Genomic DNA, 18,553 nt, shown 5'->3' on the forward strand with positions numbered 1-18,553 from the left:
ATACCAGTAGGAATAATTCACAGTGATTATTTTACCAGTCATATAATTAACATGACAATCTCTAGTTCAACAAGTCCAAGTTAAAGTAGTAGCTGAGATATAGAATTTTTAAACAAAAATTTCAAAACTGGTATAAGCAGAATGTTCCAGTCTCATTGTCCTTTGAATATTGCCTATTAGCAATATGATGCCTGTGCTGTGACCCACACATAATGTGTCAAATGAAATGCAAATATGAGCATTAAATGATTAAAAATGTTATGTGTATTAAAAAAAAGGGCGATTTTTTTCCCTTGAAGAGCATCAAAATTTCTTTCCTCATTTTTACATCATAATTAATATATGTGTGTGTTTGTATCAATATATATTTCTAAAAAAGTTATATCTCAATTTTAGAGTCAGGTGTATCTTCATCATATTTTGAGGCAGCTGTTGAAAAGAAAGTAAGTAAATGTATGTTATATATAAATCTGAAAAAAACGAAAAATATTGATGCATACTAGAGGATGTTTGTTTGGTTTTTATGTATGCATATTGCCCTAACATATAATAGTGTAATACATTTTATGGTGTTGAAGAATTTATGTTGGACTGTGTCGTACTTTTCCAAATTCATATCAAATCCATCAGTTAAAACTTTATTGTTAGCCAGTGCAGGGAAAAATTTCATTTGCTATTTCAACAAGACAACTAGAAGAAATTATATAAAATGTTTATTCAGATCTCAAATTTTTATTCAGATTCCGGGTTCAATTCCCGGAGGAGGCAAATCGCTTTTCTTTTCAAATATCAGTTTCCGCATAACATCTAGAAAATTCAGTTTCTCAGTATATTTCAGGCCGAAAAAATACCATCTCTTCAAAACCTTCAGTTTTCAAATATTTGTGAACAGATGAGTACGGAAATAATGGAAAGTCACCAAAAATTGAGTATGTACGTTAAAACTGTCGAGATTATAACATTTTCAAAATTAAAAACCGTAAAAATGACTGCTCTCGCCATTTTAGTGTTAAAAATGGTAATATAAATAATAAAGGATAATCTCATGCAATGGTGGAGGTGCTATAAAAATTACATAATAATATCAACATGAATTCCCCTAATATAAACTTGTTATGTACCCCAAATACAAAAAAATAAAGAACATGTTAATGATATACATGATAAATATGGAGCTAGCACATGAATTTGTGCAGCATTTATGAAAGGTGATTTAAAAATATGATTTAATTAAGCATAATGCGAGAGGATGAAATCAGAAATGTGTGGATTTATTACGATTTATAAAAATAGAGATAAAGCACTGGGAAAATTCTCAATTGACTAAATTGATTAAATAGGGGGGGGGGGGAGTGACTTAATCATTAGTGATGCATTTGATAGTGTTAAATACAGTGGAACCTCCCATAACTTTCACCTCCGAACAACAGCAGCCTCTGAACAACAGCCTCATTTTCCTTGAAAATAATGCATCCTGTTGGATTTACATTAAGGATAACCTCCAAACTGGGATTTCTGAATAATTTCAACTTTTGGCCATGAAAATAAAAGAATAAAAATGCATATCATAACCTCTTCAAACCTGAATTAAAAACTGACTATTGAAAAAAAAATTGATTGATTTGTGGTGGTTGTCAAACTGCTCTTTAAAAAAAGGAAAAAAAAACATTTTGGAAAAAATGAATTAATTTGGGTTGATATCTCTACTATAGCCATTTGAGTTAGATACCCTTACACATGTCTCAAGTCATAATTTGAAAAAGAATCATTAAAACCATTTAAAATGGATGTACACATACATTCCGCCCTGTATGTGTATCTCTGGAGCAGGGTTTAAGCTAGATAAAAAATTCCTTTAGCAATAAATCAAAAATGGAGGGAAAAGCTTTAGCAAAATGCTACAATGCTAATGATTTAAGGTTGGGTGTCTTTTTGTTTTGTACCTCTTGTATGCATTTTTGCAAAAGTGACTACTACTTCTTTCACATTGTAAGATTTTTTTTTTCGCATTTTGTGAAAAATGCGACTGTAGCTTAAACTCTGCTCTGGAGTGAAGAGGATAAGAAAAGGGGTCCTCAATATTTTCTCTGAAAGAGTTTTATTTCCTTGAACCCATGAACTTGGATATAAGTATGAATTAAAAATGATCACGAAAATCCCCCAGCTTTATGAAATGCATAAAATTCATAGTTTGAAAATTTCATTCTAATTTTTTCTGCAATTATTCCTCCCTCCCCTTGCCACTGATTTGGTGCCATTCCTATAGCAGCGCCCCATACGGCTGCACATCCCTAAAGCCACTCCTGCTACGTTAGTGATTTTCAAAATGCATTCCATGCCTCCAGGGTTTCACAAGTAGTTGCTAATGGATATGCTTGGATCTTCACGCTAAATTTGCAAATTTTCAATACCAAATAAATATTAGGTGCTGCAAAACCACTTTTGAGTGATTGTAATATTGATTCTTACAATTTTACATGGAACAAAAAATTAATTTTTTCCCTTAGAAATATTGAATCTCTTAATAACAGCCACCTCCCAATAAAGACCACATTTTCTCAGTACCATTAGTGGCTGTTGTTGGGAGGTTTAACTGTACATATAAACACACTAATGTATTACAGTACAATATTTCATTCATCGTGTCTTCATTTGTGTCTCTATTTTTCTTTGCGTTTGTACTAAACATGAGGAACATTTCTTACAATTGTCATTTCTTGCAATCAAATTTTAGTAATATTTTAATTTTAATGAAAGGATTGTAGAAAGAAACCAAGGATCGAAAACAAAAGTGTCCCAATTTTTATTGGAGTGTTCGTAAAGAGCATGAGATTTCTAATGCAATTAAATTAGCAAACTAAAAATTATTTTAGAATTGAATTTAAGCTGTAATCATATATTAAGCTAATTCACATTGCATACTGCATATGTTTATATGTGTGGGACGTCACGTATTCCCAAGAGATTTTTACAATCTGTCCACGGAATTTGTTAGTGTTTGTAGACATCCATGCCTAAACTGGGATTCAAACTCAGCCCCGCACAGCCAGAAGCTAGCTCCCTAACCACTGGACTGCCAGGCGGCAAAACTTGATTTGTGAATGTATTACATTGAAAATGCAAAACTTGATTTTTAAAGCTTTCTTCATCTATTTTTATTTCATGTTCTTCATTAATTCTGCGTGTGTTAATGTGAGTTATGATATTTCATATGTATATCATCTATTTTATAATTAAATGTATTGCAGCTTAGGTTATCATGCTTGGGAAATTGCTCAAAGTTGTGCTACCTTGCCTTACTTTCCTCACTCTTTGGAATTGCTTTTACATGAAGTACTAGAAGAAGAAGCAACATCATCAGAACCTATTCCTGGTAATCATTGAAATTTAATATTCTGTATATTTCATGGTATAAATATATGCATTATAGAGGTTTTTCAAAAAATACCCTTCACTTATAAAATTATAATAGGCTGATATAAAGTCAAACCAGTTACCATCATAAAAAGATCATTTTTATGACTCTAGTACAAGTCAAATGCATTGAAACCCTGATTTGATAATTTTCTTGATTAGAAAAACAAAACTCTTACTTCTGTCTGATTTGTTAAATTGTGGTTTGACAACATTATTGAACCTAAAACCACTTATCATTATATTTATTATTCTACACAAGTTTTTCTCCAAGTTTTTTACAGTAAAGTTTTTAAAATAATGAAGAAACTTTGAAATCTTTTGTGCTGCTTAATTTCAGATGCTCTGCTTCCTCGTGTTATCGATTTCATTCAGGAATTTCCGGTGTTTTTACAGACTGTTGTGCAATGCACCAGAAAAACTGAACTTGCTCTTTGGCCATATCTTTTTGCTGCTGTAGGCAATCCCAAATCTCTTTTTCAGGTAAGTTTGAATGTTTTAGAAACTACATTGGAGTTGCAATTATCCGTAGTGAGTGTGATTGAGATCTCTTCAAATTACTTAAAACTCAGGATTTCTTCCCCCTTCCCGCCCAAATAAAAAGAATGATATGAAATGTGTAAAATATTAGTTTAACCTGAAAAGGTGTTAGCTGTCATTTTGTGGCATGGTCATAAGATTGAATTGAATGTCTTTTGTGCTTCATTATAGTAAATAACGGATTGTCTGGTATCCAAACTTGATGTTTTTATATCAGTGAGGTCTTGTGTGATTTGTCTCAATAGAATCTGACTGTAGGTATCACTGGTTTCTATCTGCATTGAATAATCTCTGACATTTTTGACACAGTATATGATGGTCATTACTGTACACTACAATTGGTCTGGTACCCAAACTCTGAGATGTGTTTACCTGAATAGAGTACCAGTGGATTTTTTTATATGAGATTTGTAGATACTACAAACTTTCTGCCTGCACAGATGCAGGCCTATAATGATATGAAATGTATAATGATATTTCTGAAGGTCTGGATTACATGATGAAAGATCATTTGTAAAACTTGAAAAATACAACTGATAAGTATATGCTATATTTGAGCAAATGTAACTGATAGGATTTTTGGTTGCATTTTTAAGTTTTTTAAAAGATCTTTTATCAAACTTTTATAGTGTCATACATATGTATTTTTTGAACATAAAACTTCTATGAAAAATTCTTGCCAAAACATCTTATTAAAATTTTCCTACTTTTAAATATTTTTCTGTGTAATTCAGTTCTATTGCATGGTCTTGATGATGTATTGAGCAGAATACACTGTGTATACATACATATATACAGGGTGTTGCTTTGACGTGTCAACAAATTCAGAGGGTATTCAGAGGATATTGCAAACACGTTTAGTCAGGGAAAATTTAAAAAATAGACATCGAGACGATAGAGTCATTGCAGCAGACATTGCCAGCACACCAGGTATCTTTGAGCACGTCCGACTAATTGTTATTCCATCTATGTCGACTGTGCAATGACCTTTGCAGCCAGAACTTCGAACAACTCCTGTAATCATTTCTCTTCTCTACTTTTGCACAGGCTGTTTTGCAATCATGCTGTCAAATAAATGTTTTTCTACTTATTATTGGCCTTTTGTCCCACTTGACGTTACACCCTTCATAAGTATTTTTGTGATTTTCACCGACTAAACATAGTTTGCAATACCACGCTCTATGACAATTTTTATTCCTCTTGATGCCTAATATCACCCCTCTGAGATTATTGTCACTTCAAGGCAACATCCGATATACGGAGTGCATAAGTATCAGAAGGTATGACATTTTATCGGTGAGCTGTTAATCCTAGAGGCATACTTCCAATTAGGAAAAGTATTAAAATAATGTGTAGCACTCAGACATGTCATTCACGTTGCAGGGGGTTGTATAGTTATTAAAATAAAATAAAAAATTTTTTATATAGTCCTAGTGTGCCCAAAAACCCAATTGGAGAGTTACTATCCTGTCTCTTATGATGTCAATAAAAAAAGTTTCACATTTCTAAGTGCAATATTCATTCAGATATTCAAGTTAAAAAAATGGAGGAAAATTGGGAGGGGAAATTAAAGGGGGGAATGTTCGCACACGGTTTAACCGCATTTAATGTTTTTTTCCCAACTTTCCTCAGCTTTTTGAATATCTCAGCGAATATTGCACTTAGAAACATGGAATTTTTTTAGTTGAGATCTGTTTTGTATGAACCCTGTATATATGACAAAATAAATTCAAAAGGTAAATTATCTCAGTGCTGAGAGAAAATCAATGGAAATGAAATTTCAAATTGAAAATATAATAATGAAGAAATTCTGAAGTGGTGAGTTGAATATTCAAAGCCATCTCTGGATTCTTTGCTAGAGGTGGTGAGGAGTAACACCACAAGGACTGGCTGAACTGCAAATTGTTTCTGATAAGGAAGGCAGTGGTGTAGATGGTAGCATGCATTTCCCAGTATTCAAGAAAGCCTAGGTTCAAGCCTCAGTGGGGACCAGATAGCCTTTCTTTCAGAGTTCACCTCTGCATAAAATCCAGAAAATATCTTTTTCCTTGTTTCTGATATTGATTAGGCTAAGCATAAACTAAAGTACTAGATCCCCTTATGTTTTTCCATGCAGTACATCAGAATTCTATCACATGTGAAGAGCATTATTAACATACGAAGAAACATAACATTCCATGAAGCCCCAGCGGTGGCTTTGGCTATTCAACTCATTATATTTTAAATTTTAAATTTCATTTCTGTTTATTTTCTCACAGCATTGAGCTAATTTACTTTTTGAATTTATTTCGTCATTTACATATCACCCCATATATTCCAGCTCCTTTTTGCGCTGATATTGGTATGTTAAAATGTGTATTAAACTTAAAATCTAATATAAAATTCATTCTGATTATAATCATTATGTATGATTATTAATGATGATTTTTCATTCATTCTGCTCTGATATATTTTTGCCTGGATATATATATAATATCAGATACATTTTTAATGTATGTTATTTAGACGAGACAATTATGATAATAAATTAAATTTTACAAAAAAAATTCTTGCAGGCCTGTTTGCTCCGAGGAGAACTGGAAACAGCTGCATCATATGTGATAATCCTTCAAAATCTGGAGCTTCCATCTGTGAGTCAACAGTATGCTACCACTCTGTTAGACAATGCTCTAGAGGCTGGAAAATTTCAGGTATTTCTTTTAAAAACTGATGAATTAATTTTTATATTTTACAGTCCGTCTGTCGATGTTTCTTTAGAATATATGTTGTCTTAATTGTGTTGATTTTATTATATTGTTTCTTTTATATATAGCTGGCAAATGATTTGGTTCGCTTTCTCAAAGCTATTGGTAAGTGCATTGTTGCTATAAATCAGAGATTCCCAACCTGTGTTCTGTGGTGCTAGAAGAGCCCCATGCTCCACACTTTCCAGGTGCTCCACAGCCACTAAAGAAAAATGAAACAAAAATATAATGAAATCAAGGAATAAGAAACAAAAAGTAGAATCAAAATACAAAAACTGAATATTGCATTCTGAATGTAAATTTGCAGTCAATTTCATTGCACAGAGGTTATGTAATTGTTTGATTATCTCTTTACTTTAGTAAGAGATTAACTCTATCTATTCCCTCTTTCCTCCCCATCTTTTTTTGGTCGCACTACTCTTTAACAGCACTAATTTATAAGGCATATGGTATGTCTTGGACCGTAGAAATTGATTCTAAAAAGTGCCCTCACAAAATAAAAAAGGTTGGGAACCGCTGCTGCAAACACATTTGTTATTATTGTGCCTTTGTTGTACATCTCCAAAATTCATGCAGAATTAAATTAGCACATAAAACCTAATGGAAATGTAGAGAAATATTTACAAACTTCCAGGCAGGTGGAGAAATCATCTGGCATTGCAAAAACCATAGCATTTTTACAAAAAAAAATACAAGAAGAAATTTTTCACCATTTTTATTATGAAATAACATTTAGACATATGGTGTATTTTTTTCAAAAATTATAGTATAAGTATATACTCGAAAGTATACCATGTTCATTAAGTATTCACTTCATCAAACCTGTGAAAGACCAAAACAAAGTGAATACTTATTAAGCATTCAACCATAAGTTAGTTAATTGACTTATTGGTAATTACTAATTAGATTAAAAAAGATCAGAAAAATATGTGAAGTATGAGTAAAATAGGGCTCCATAAAAATAATCAGTAGCTTAACACTAAAAGAACCATGCCATCATTTTGACTGCTTTTGATCTTGCTCAATTTTCATGGTGAACCAGATTTTTTGTTGTTCCAGTTTTGGAATGTTGAAATTTCATGATTTTTCCTAAAATTGCTGAAAAGGACGACAAAATCGGCCAAGATATTTTTAGTTATACCTAGAAGGACCATCACTGGTCAATTTGACTGGCAACATTTTAGGCTCTTTCATAGCCATGAGTAGCAAATATTTCGTCGAATCGTGGCATCAAATTACAACTAATATAGATGTACTCACTTTGGCTAATTGAAAGCACCTTTAATGATAGACTAATTAAAAAATAAAAATACTAATATGGCCAAAAATGTAGTGATGCAAATCATTGAATCTTATCTAAAAGCGAGTAGAAATTCCAGCACATGATGATTGTTTTTCTTCATATTTGCTGAAATATTAAAGCAGAATAATATTAACTTGGTAGATACAGTAAAACCTGTCTTTAATGGAACCTGTATTAAGCAGAAACCTGTCTTCAATGGGAAAAAATCTTGGTCCTGCATGATTTTAATGCCAAAATACATATTAAAGAAACCTAGATTAAATGGAACCTAACGCGGAAACAAAAAAGAAAATTCTACCCTCTTAACGAAAAATTTCACACAAACACATCGAGCGTTTTGCAACCAATATACCAAAGGATCATACAAAATGTTGAAGCACTCTATGGAAATTTTTTATATGCAATCCCAGCTTACCAAGATGTGGGGTTCTACATAATTCATCTCTATATTAGCCAAAAGTGTTTCTGTACTTGATGCTGTGATATTAACTAGCCATATGTTGTAAAGCAGTTGCTTTCTGAAATTGTAAAACATTTTTTGTTTGAAAAGCAGGCTTTTCTATGGGAGAAATCAGTACAAGGGTTGGATTTTCAAATGATATGTAAAACTTACAACATTGTATGCAAGCTGCTTTCTGTGATCGCAGTGCTGCAGATTACATAAACATAGACGGCAGTGCACAAATCGAACCTGACACAACAGATATTGACACTTTTATTGAAATTTTAGAGAAAGTCAAAAATATGAGAGGATGAACATGAGATGAATGTCGTCATTTTAGAAGAACAACAGTGTAGGGTAAAGTTTTAATTAGGGCTGGTTGGATCAATTGAGTCGATTAATTGATCAATTGTTAATTGCAGTTAAAAATTTCAGCTAATCAACTTGATCAGTCCAATTTAAACTTGCTTAAAAAGTTTTCAATTTAACTTGATTTGTTTAACAAAACCGATTAGTCTTAAATTATTTACCTATGTATAAAATTTTGGATAAGTGACTACATTTAAGAATATTTGAATCAATACTTTGATCAAATTTTTTAGCATAGGGAAATATGAGTCGATTCAACAAAAGCTAGTGATGATTTCAGTCTGAAATGGAGTTTGATAAGTTGTTTAGAAAGCAAAAACTTATTCTATCCACTATGAAGACAGTAGTTTTTTGTATTTTTAAAAACATCTGTGCCTTTCCTCCTAAGTACCATTCGGGAAGAGTTTCTAGGAAAACAAGCAAAACACTATAATCGAAAGCAGTTTCAAAATCAGTGACTATAACCTAAAATAACTGATTTTTTTTAAAAATGACAAGATCCAAGTAAAGAAATTCCAAGTTTTTTCATAATATATGTTGAGCATATTAAAATTTTTGCTTCAAACGAGCAGCCTTAACTTCTTGATCTATTCCTATATTTGTTCACATCTGGTGAATAGGTGTGTGAAATGAATAAAATAAACTTTTATAGCATCAATTAGTTTTATATGGTTACAAAAAATATTTGATTGAAATTCAATTAATCAGTCAATTAAAAAATTGTTATTAACCAGTTAAAAATTTTAATTGATTCCCAGCCCTAGTTTTAATGTCTAGATGCTGTCGAAACCTTGAAAGAACACAGAATTTTGCTTTCAGTTATGCTTAGTATGATTTCTAAAGCGAACCTTTTTACTGAAAGTCAGGCAGCAAAGGGTGTGAACACTTATTGTTTACTGGAAAAAATGAAAATTTATTTTTATTTAAAGTACTGTTTTTAATTTTTCATTCACTATTCGGCGATGAGAATAGTTAATGTATGTAATGTACTATATCTGTATTGTAATGGTAAAGTAAATAAATACAGTAAAACCTGTCTTCAACGGAATCTCATGGGACCGAGATTTTTTTTCCGTTGAACACAGATTTCCACTTAATAGAAGTTCAATTGATATAATGTGTAAAATTATGTAATGGTCTCAAAAAAATTGAAATAAAAATAAATTAATTGAAAATAACGGAAATAATTTAAAAATAAATAAAACAATTATTAATTAATAAGTAATTAGAAAGTAATTACTAATTATTTAGAAGACACCAACGAATAAGGCAAATACACAATTTGTGTATTTGCCTTATTCGTTGGTGTCTTCTAAATATTCTTGGGCAAAGTGGATCAACTCTTCTATAATTACTAATTGTTAAAAATTTATCACTTGATATGTGTGTGCAGGTTACATTATTCATTAAAAAAATATATATATATATATACTGCATTTACTTTTACATTACACTACATACATTCCATTATATACATTAACTGTGCGCATCACCAAATAGTAAGTAAACTAAAAACAGTACAGTAAATAAATTTTTATTTTTTCCAGTATTTAATAACAGTTTTCTATATATACAGTTAACACCCTTTGCTGCCTGACTTTCAGTAAAGAGTTTTGTTTCAGAAATCATACAAAAAATGCCAGAGTCATTATGCTATAAAGAAAAATTTCTGCATTTCTTTTAAACGTTTGATAGCATCTGTATTAAACTTCACCCTACATTGTTTTTTCTTCTGAAAATGATGACATTCGTCTCATTTTCATCCTCTTCTTTTTGACTTTCTCTGAAAGTTTCAGTGAGAGTGTCTATATTTGTTGTGTCAGGTGTAGTTTGTATTTTCTATGTTTATATAATCCTCAGCACTGTGATCACAGAAAGCAGGTTGCATGCAATTTTGTAAGTCCTGCATATATCATTTGGAAATTCAACCTTCACATTTATTTCTCCCATAGAAAAGCCTGCTTCTCTGAAAGATTTTGCAACAATTGCAAAAATCAACTTCCTTGCTACATATGGCTTATTGAAATCACAGTATCGAGTACGGAAACAGGCTTTGCTAATGTAGGGGGGTGGATAATGTAGAATATTAGCAAGGAGAGATTGCAGAAAAACATTTTGGTTGAGCACTTTAAATTTTGTGCGCGTCCCTTAGCCTATTTGTTTGGGAAACATACATAGTGTTTGTACAAAATTTTCTGTTAAGAACATCAACTTTCCTTTCCGTTTCTGTGTTCAAGAATCAGAATTTTCTTTTGCTGACAAGTACTACTGTACTAGGAAAAAGATGGAGATGTCAGGTCCCGCAATGCAATAACTTTTATAATTTTAAATATTAATTATGATAATAATATTAATTGAATACCTTTTCAATGCATAAAAAAAATCTGTATGTGAAAAATGGGTTTCTAATGTAACGAAGGTATTGAAAAGTGTAGAAAGTGTGATGTGTGCAAATACAAGTGAAATTACAACTTTTAGAATGTAAATTTTTTTTATCAGTCATGCAATAAGAAACTTTTGGGTAAGTGTTATCCTTTTCCAAACTGACTATTAAAAATGGTTTTTTTTCCGATTGATTTGTGTTTATTGTATGTCAAAATAGCCTTTAAAAAGAAAAAAAAGTGGAAAAAATTAATTAACCTAATTAATTAGCTACCCCTTACGTACACACTCCAAGTGACTAAAAAATCATTAAAAACCGTTAAAAAAAATAGGTACACATACACGTGTCTCTGGAGCAAAGAGGTTAAAAATAAAATTTAATTACAGAATTCATTTGGTAAAATCCGAGTTTTTATATTGTACCACTTACATTCATATCTACATTTAAACATAAAAAAAACTTATGAAAATCGAGATATCATAGTGAAAATCAACCTCCTGGCCAGTTTGACCAGTATCAGGTCCTTCTAGGTAGAATGAAATGTTGGTCCTTCTATTGTTAATGGTATAAAAAAAATACTTTTAATAATTGGCAAAAGTCCTGTTTCAGTGGTGTTTCATAATGGTGTTAATTTTTTTCAACTTGTGTCCCTTTCTCTGATATGAGTAAAAACAATGACATATTTTTTTTTTCTCATTGCTGAGTAAAATGTCTGATTTTTTGAACATTTGGAAGATGATAATTCAGAAAAACTAAAGTTTTCTCTCATTTTTTGTAATTAGGTGATAATGAGCTGCCTCCAAGGTCGATAGGGGTTTTAGGGAAGTGTGGCTTTCCGCAAATTACTCCACCAGTTACACCCACTGAAGAGGACCTTTCATTTGTTCTTGGTACAGTATCATTGACCAGGGGGCGATCTCACAGTACTGCAGTGTCTTCAAAATTATCTCAGATCCCGTCTGAGCTGAACAGAATTCCTCATCATGAGATCGGTAGAACTGTTGGTGATTCCTCCCATATATCAAGACAAAGGTAAGTGATTTTTCCCCCACCATAATCATTATTAATGAGCAATAATCTATAACTCCATTCAATTTCATCAAATTAACTTGATTACATAGTTATTGTAATCAAGGCTTTTGCTCTTATCATGCAACAGTTACTCTGAAGAATATAACAAAATAAATGTTTCAAGTCCATCATCCCCCTCATGCCAGAAGCAAGAATGTACTACAAATTTCCAAAATGTGGGAAATGACGTTTGGGTGAATTCTACTACGTCAAAAACCTCAAATATTGCTTTCCAATATAAAAATTCCCATTGGAAATGCACATGTTAATTGCATGTAATGTTTAAAGTGACTACAAAGAATAAATATTTAATATGATTCTAAAATAATTTTCTACTCTCTACAGAATTATTTTGGACAAAATATATATGGGTTTTTTCTTATAAAAATATACAATTTGAATAAAGCATAGCATAAACACTGAAGGGAAAACTATGGAATGATTTGATATTCTCTGATTCAAGATGATTCTTGACCTTCCAAAATTTCTTCAACTCCTTATATATGTGCTTTGATATAAACCATCTGATGTAATCTTTTTACAACAGATAAATTTATTACATTACATCATATATGTAATGTTGATTTCTGTTATTATTAAATTATCTAGATAATCACTGAGATACTCTTATTGTGCATAACATTGAAATATATCTAGCGATCAAAACACTAAATTGTAGAACTAAAATGTCATTTACTTTGGCAATGCTGGCTTGTACATGAGGCTTAAGAAACTCCTGTAACTTATCCTTAGTCAAACGTAATTGTTCTTACTTCTGCACTATGATATGGTATATTTACTAGCATTTATAATGCATTAGTTTTCCAATAGAAGCTGCATTTAATTTTAAATGTGCAAACAAATTATTTGGGTATCAAGTCCTGTCGGCTCTCTGCTTTGTGTGTGACTGAAAATACTCTTTAAAACTCTGTGAATTTATACACCCTGTGCTCTAAGAAATTTTTAGATGAAAATAAATGAGTTTAATTAGTGTATTAATAGATTCTGTGTGAGAATTTTTACATGGAATAAAATTTTGGGCAGATCAGAAAATTTAAAATATCTTAATAGATTCTCAGTAATTATAATTCTGAATATAAAACCCTTTAATCTACATAAAAGTGGTTTTTTTTTAGCGTATCTATCAGGTTAAGAACTATTTGACAACATTGACAATAAGTTTTTTACTGTTTTAATACTGATTTATAGTTTCTGAAGTCTAAAACCTAACTCTGTGATGCCCCTAACACACATATTTTGAATAAGCAGCTCTATTCCACTTAGCAAATTGAACACAGGTAATCAGTAGCTTAGATAAAATGAACCACAAAATTATATTTGATGTGTTCTAAACTCTTATGTTGAAAAATTCAAAATTGCAAATTATAATTAATATTTTGTTTTAATTATTGTAATAAATTAATGTTTAAAAATAAAACATTGTAATATACAAAAAAAGTAAGTTTTCATCATGTTATGATTATACCTATTGTGTTCAAAAAGCATTCATTTAGGTTTTCAACTGTTTAAACCAGTTTTTGACGCTTGTCATGTCAAAAACCCAACCCTGATGTGCGTGAAAAAAAATTAGAATTCGAAAAAAATTTAGTGATTTATTGGACTAAAGGATCATTAAATAAAAAGAGATAGCTGGTCTGACTTGTATTAGTCAACTTCTGTTGTTGAACTCAGCCGATTGTATATGGAAATCAATCAAGAGTTTTGCTCTTTTATTATCAAAAACAATACTTTATGTTTAGATTGCATATTCTTTTTTTCATAAAGTGTTTAAAGTTACATACACTCTGCATTTCTATTTCAGAAGAATTTCTGAGCCAACTGTGAAATCTATAGCAGAAAAGAGTTTTGTTGAAGCTCGTATAATTAGTCATGCTCAGAAACTCTTGAAGGATGGAAAACTCAAAGATCTGGGTAATTTAGCAGCTCACATGGATTTTGAGTTGATTGCATTTTTCAGCAAAGAAAGGTAAAATGTTCTCTGTGATCTGTTTTCTTAACCACTGAACAGTTTTGCCCGAATACCGTTCGGGTGCTGCAAAAGGGTCTTTTTCTGATTTGCCCAAACGCCACTTGGGCAGCATATTTTTGTCTTTTTTTAGTTTGCACAGTATTTGTAATAGATCGCTCGAGTTGCCCAGTAAAGTTTTTGTCTCGATAAAGTTGCTAACCAGATATTTTTGTCCCAATTGTGATATAGGGCTTTGCTCATGTTTTTAAATTTACCATACAAAAGCTGAATTTTGAAAAGAAACAAAAATGTATTAAAAAATGCATGCTTTTTCTGACATCTGTTGGGATCTTCCTCTGTATAGGCAGATCGCTCATGATCAATGGCATCATGGCCGATTGATATCACCAGCATCCGATCGATTTACACATCGGATCGCAACATCCATTTCTGTGAAGTGTTCTTTCCAGTTCAGCTAGTTGTTTGGGAAAAAACCAACTTCAAGTAAAAATGCCATAAAATTAAAAATTGACATAAATTAATAAACACAATACTTGTAATAGTTTTGATGGAGGATTTGAATTTATATAATCGATTTGAATACAAAATTGTTTATCAAAAATGTGCTTTTTTTTAACACAATATGGTAAAAAAATAAAACTTAAGTGGTTAATGTCAGATTTGTTTACTTAAACTAACAGCATAGAATTTGAAATATGTAACAGTAAGTACTTTCTGTATCTATAGATACAGGTTCAGTAAATTGATGTTAGATGTTCACTGAAGTATTTGAAATATTCAAAAAAAAAAAATCTTCAAGTACCTTGACTTATAAGTATCTTTTTTTGCTTGCAAGTAATTAGAGTTTCACACATAGGATTTTTTTTTTGTTCCAGAAATGACTCTGCACATGTTGTTGACTTTGTTAAAGCCTTGCGAGGTCTTCATTGTGATTTTAAATGGCCCTATCCTTCTGTTATGACAAAGCCCTCGTATGATTCTTCTCAAAAGGGTGTAGGTAAGAAATTTGATACATGTACATAATTTTTTATTTGGTATACTCATAAAGAATGTATAATCATTTGTCAGCCTTTGGGCTGTTAAAAAGTTTAGTTATCTGTAAAAATGTAAAATTATTGTCTTAATGGTGATTTGCATTTACTCCCAATGAAACCACTTATTTGGACATCATATTTTCAACAACAGTTTTTAATTGCATGATTGCAAATGATTTGTTTTATTTTTTAATATTTTTATTTACTTCTGTTAATATTTGTTCACTAATTTTTAATTAATATTGGCTTTTTTATCATGTAAAAAATATATTTATTGTTCACCAAACACATCCCTGTATAGGTATGAAGTTTGTGTGTAAGGCTATATTTACACACCTTATTTAGAGTAAGTGGGCAGGATCGTATTTCTGTTTCGCAAACCCTCCATAGCAAATTATCTTTTCCTATCGCTAAGTGTCAGCTTATTCACTCTTTGCATTTTTCTTTCTTTGTTCCAGATGTCAATTTATGTGATGATGCTGTATTATGTAATATAACCAATGTATCTGAGAAGCAGCAAAAACATCATATATCGGCAAAGACATCTAATGAAAATTTTAGAGATGTGCATAAGACTGACGATGTTAACAGCAGTATTACTTCACTAGAAACACCAACTACAGATTGCCGTCTTGTCCCAAAGGCATTTGGAGGTGAAAATGTTATCAGTTTTGACTTTCACCAGTTTTTGTTAGTATGACATTCATTTTTTTAAAATCAGTTTCACACTTTACTGTTGATGTGGACAATATGTGGCCATTAGGGTCAATCTAGCATTTGTTTATATAAATTTTTTTTAATCTGCTCTTTGTTTCAGAATTTCTATGTGTTGTTGTTCTCAAATTGAGGGAGAAATCATATATAATTGCACGATGGTTTCACACCATTCATATCTAGATCAGTTGATTTTATGTATAATGGCTTTGGTAATTTTTAAAAACTAATTTTTTTCTTTCTTTTTCAGAGGAGATGATCTTGTTAGATGCATCTGAGACTGGATCCCTATGGACTGAAGAAAGTCATACCACATGTGATGATGATTTTTGGACTAATCAACTGTTTCCGCAGTTTGATCAAACTGATGAGCAGCATGTTGTTAATAGGCATCACAGTCAAACTGAATTAAAACTAAGGTTGGCATAAATCTATTGTTGTTTGTTATCATAGTATTATTATGTGTCACATCAGTTATCATACATACATTTTTTTTTCTAGTAAATTCAGTTTTGAATGTGTTAAATTTGCTATCAGCGGTTGTCTCAACTAATTATTATTCTACTACTACTTAACCATACATGCAGGGCCAGATTTAGGTTTGATAGGACCTTAAGCTATTGAAGGTAATGGGGTCCATTATATGTCCAACTCCAGAAAGTTTAATATTTGTCACATGTCCTTAGTGGAATACAGGGTGATCAGCGAATAAGCCCTTATTTCAAAATTAAATATCACTACAACAGAGATCAATAGAATTATGCGGTAAACGGTACGTTTATTAGCAATTGTACAGAAATTTCGAAAATTTAGTTTTTTTTTTAATTTTTTTAAAATTTAAAAAAAAAAAAAAAACTGGAGATTTTGGGGTTTTGAAAATCCTCATTTGTGTGAAGAGAAACCACTGCATTCACCTAAAGTTACTGCATGGGCTGCGGTATGCGCCATGTGTGCTGACGAATTGTTCCAAAATTGTAACGTAACGTTCAGTAATAATCGTTTCTCGCACGAAGAAGGGGCCGATAATGCCTCTGGCGCATACCACAGCCAATGCAGTAACTTTAGGCGAATGCAGTGGTTTCTCTTCACACAAATGAGGATTTTCGGAACCCCAAAATCTCCAGTTTTCTTTGTTTTTTTTTTAATTTTAAAAAATTAAAAAAAAAAACTAAATTTTCGAAATTTCTGTACAACATTCTTACAGTTTTGCTAATAAACGTACCGTTTACCGCATAGTTCTATCTTTGTTGTAGAGATATTTAATTTTGAAATAAGGGCTTATTCGCTGATCACCCTGTATCTGTCCTTTGTCAACAACAAAGTGCCACTGTTTTTTGTGTTGAATACATGATATATAATAATTCATAGACCTAATATGTATCAAAATCATTTTAAACATTTGTAATGTGCGGTAACAAAATTCTAACTTCCTACTTCAATGTGTTAAAATTTGATCTTTGAGCAATTTCCTCAAAAAATGACAGTTTGAGACCTCTGGGCCCTAGGCTAGCCTGTTTAGCCTATGAGAAAATCCAGCGCTGCATACATGTACCTCATAAAAATTCATCTGAAGAATTTCTAATGAATTGATAGATGCAGGAACATGTGTTCTGAGTGTATGTGTGGCCCTAATATATATTTATGTTGTCCAAGTAATGCAAGTTTAGTGTTCTAATGTGAGGCAGTCTCCCATCTGAAAAGATCTCTCTCCACATATAGCAATGAAGACCTTGAACACAATAGTGATACCTCGGCTAACAATTTTTTTCGTGATTTTTCTGCCTCAGCTAACGAATATGGATTTGGCTAATGAAATTTTTTGTTGATATGAATGCATGCTCTAACATAAAACAGCTGCATCGCTAGCTGAATTTTTGCACCAATCATCATCACAATCACTGTAACGTGATTAAGTCATGTCCACCTCGGAATCTTTTTTCAGATGTACCAACACTTCTCTTTCTTAAATTCTTTGAACCATTTCATGGAAAATGAAAGATTCAAAATTCAGCTAATAGAAAATGCATTGAAAAAAGAAGAAAGCCTATGTTTTAAGAGCACATGTTCTTTAGATGCAAGACTCTTAGCATCAAAATGAACAGTATGGGCATTCTAGGAGATTATCTTTTCCATATGCATGTGTCAGACACAGAAATGAGCTGATCTAATCACAAATGGCTGGGGACACCTACGAACTTGATTGGGTTGTGCCAGCACGAGCTTTAATAGGCTATCTTGTAGATTCTCATTAATCCAATTTTGAAGGTGTTCATTTTAGCCTTCAATCAGTTTTTGTCTTCTTTATAACATTCCTTGGACTTATCTTTGAATTTTAGGCAGAAGCTGGAACGAATCAAACGATTTTCCGTAGAAACCTATGGGAAATCATGTTTCGGCTAACAAACGTGATTCCGGAATGAATCATCTTTGTTAGCCGAGATATCATTGTACTTACAAAACACAAAAACCAGGTATTTGTCATTTTCACTTCAAAATATGAAGCAATTAACTCCTATAGAAAAGGGCCTCTTTCTTTTGTCTATGAAGTT

At 31.6% G+C, this 18,553-nt stretch overlaps 1 protein-coding gene across 2 annotated transcripts in view; it reads left to right on the plus strand.

Annotated features, from left to right (window-relative positions):
- Rich (Guanine nucleotide exchange factor subunit Rich) overlaps window positions 1-18,553 on the plus strand; it is a 54,742-nt gene that overhangs the window by 32,840 nt on the left and 3,349 nt on the right. The window contains exons 22-31 of one of the 2 annotated variants that reach the window (XM_089244438.1): window positions 397-443; window positions 3,249-3,373; window positions 3,755-3,897; window positions 6,510-6,644; window positions 6,767-6,803; window positions 11,978-12,227; window positions 14,089-14,253; window positions 15,132-15,253; window positions 15,749-15,943; window positions 16,255-16,423. In XM_089244438.1, coding sequence (XP_089100564.1) covers window positions 397-443; window positions 3,249-3,373; window positions 3,755-3,897; window positions 6,510-6,644; window positions 6,767-6,803; window positions 11,978-12,227; window positions 14,089-14,253; window positions 15,132-15,253; window positions 15,749-15,943; window positions 16,255-16,423 — 1,388 coding nt within the window. Of the gene's footprint in view, window positions 1-396; window positions 444-3,248; window positions 3,374-3,754; window positions 3,898-6,509; window positions 6,645-6,766; window positions 6,804-11,977; window positions 12,228-14,088; window positions 14,254-15,131; window positions 15,254-15,748; window positions 15,981-16,254; window positions 16,424-18,553 lie in introns of those variants that run through there. The other variant, XM_089244440.1, reaches the window with a different exon arrangement.

Source organism: Pholcus phalangioides, unplaced genomic scaffold (assembly GCF_987345545.1).
Source record: "Pholcus phalangioides strain wild (caught in Gottingen) unplaced genomic scaffold, Ppha-v1.0 ptg000015l_1, whole genome shotgun sequence".
Lineage (NCBI taxonomy): Eukaryota > Metazoa > Arthropoda > Arachnida > Araneae > Pholcidae > Pholcus > Pholcus phalangioides.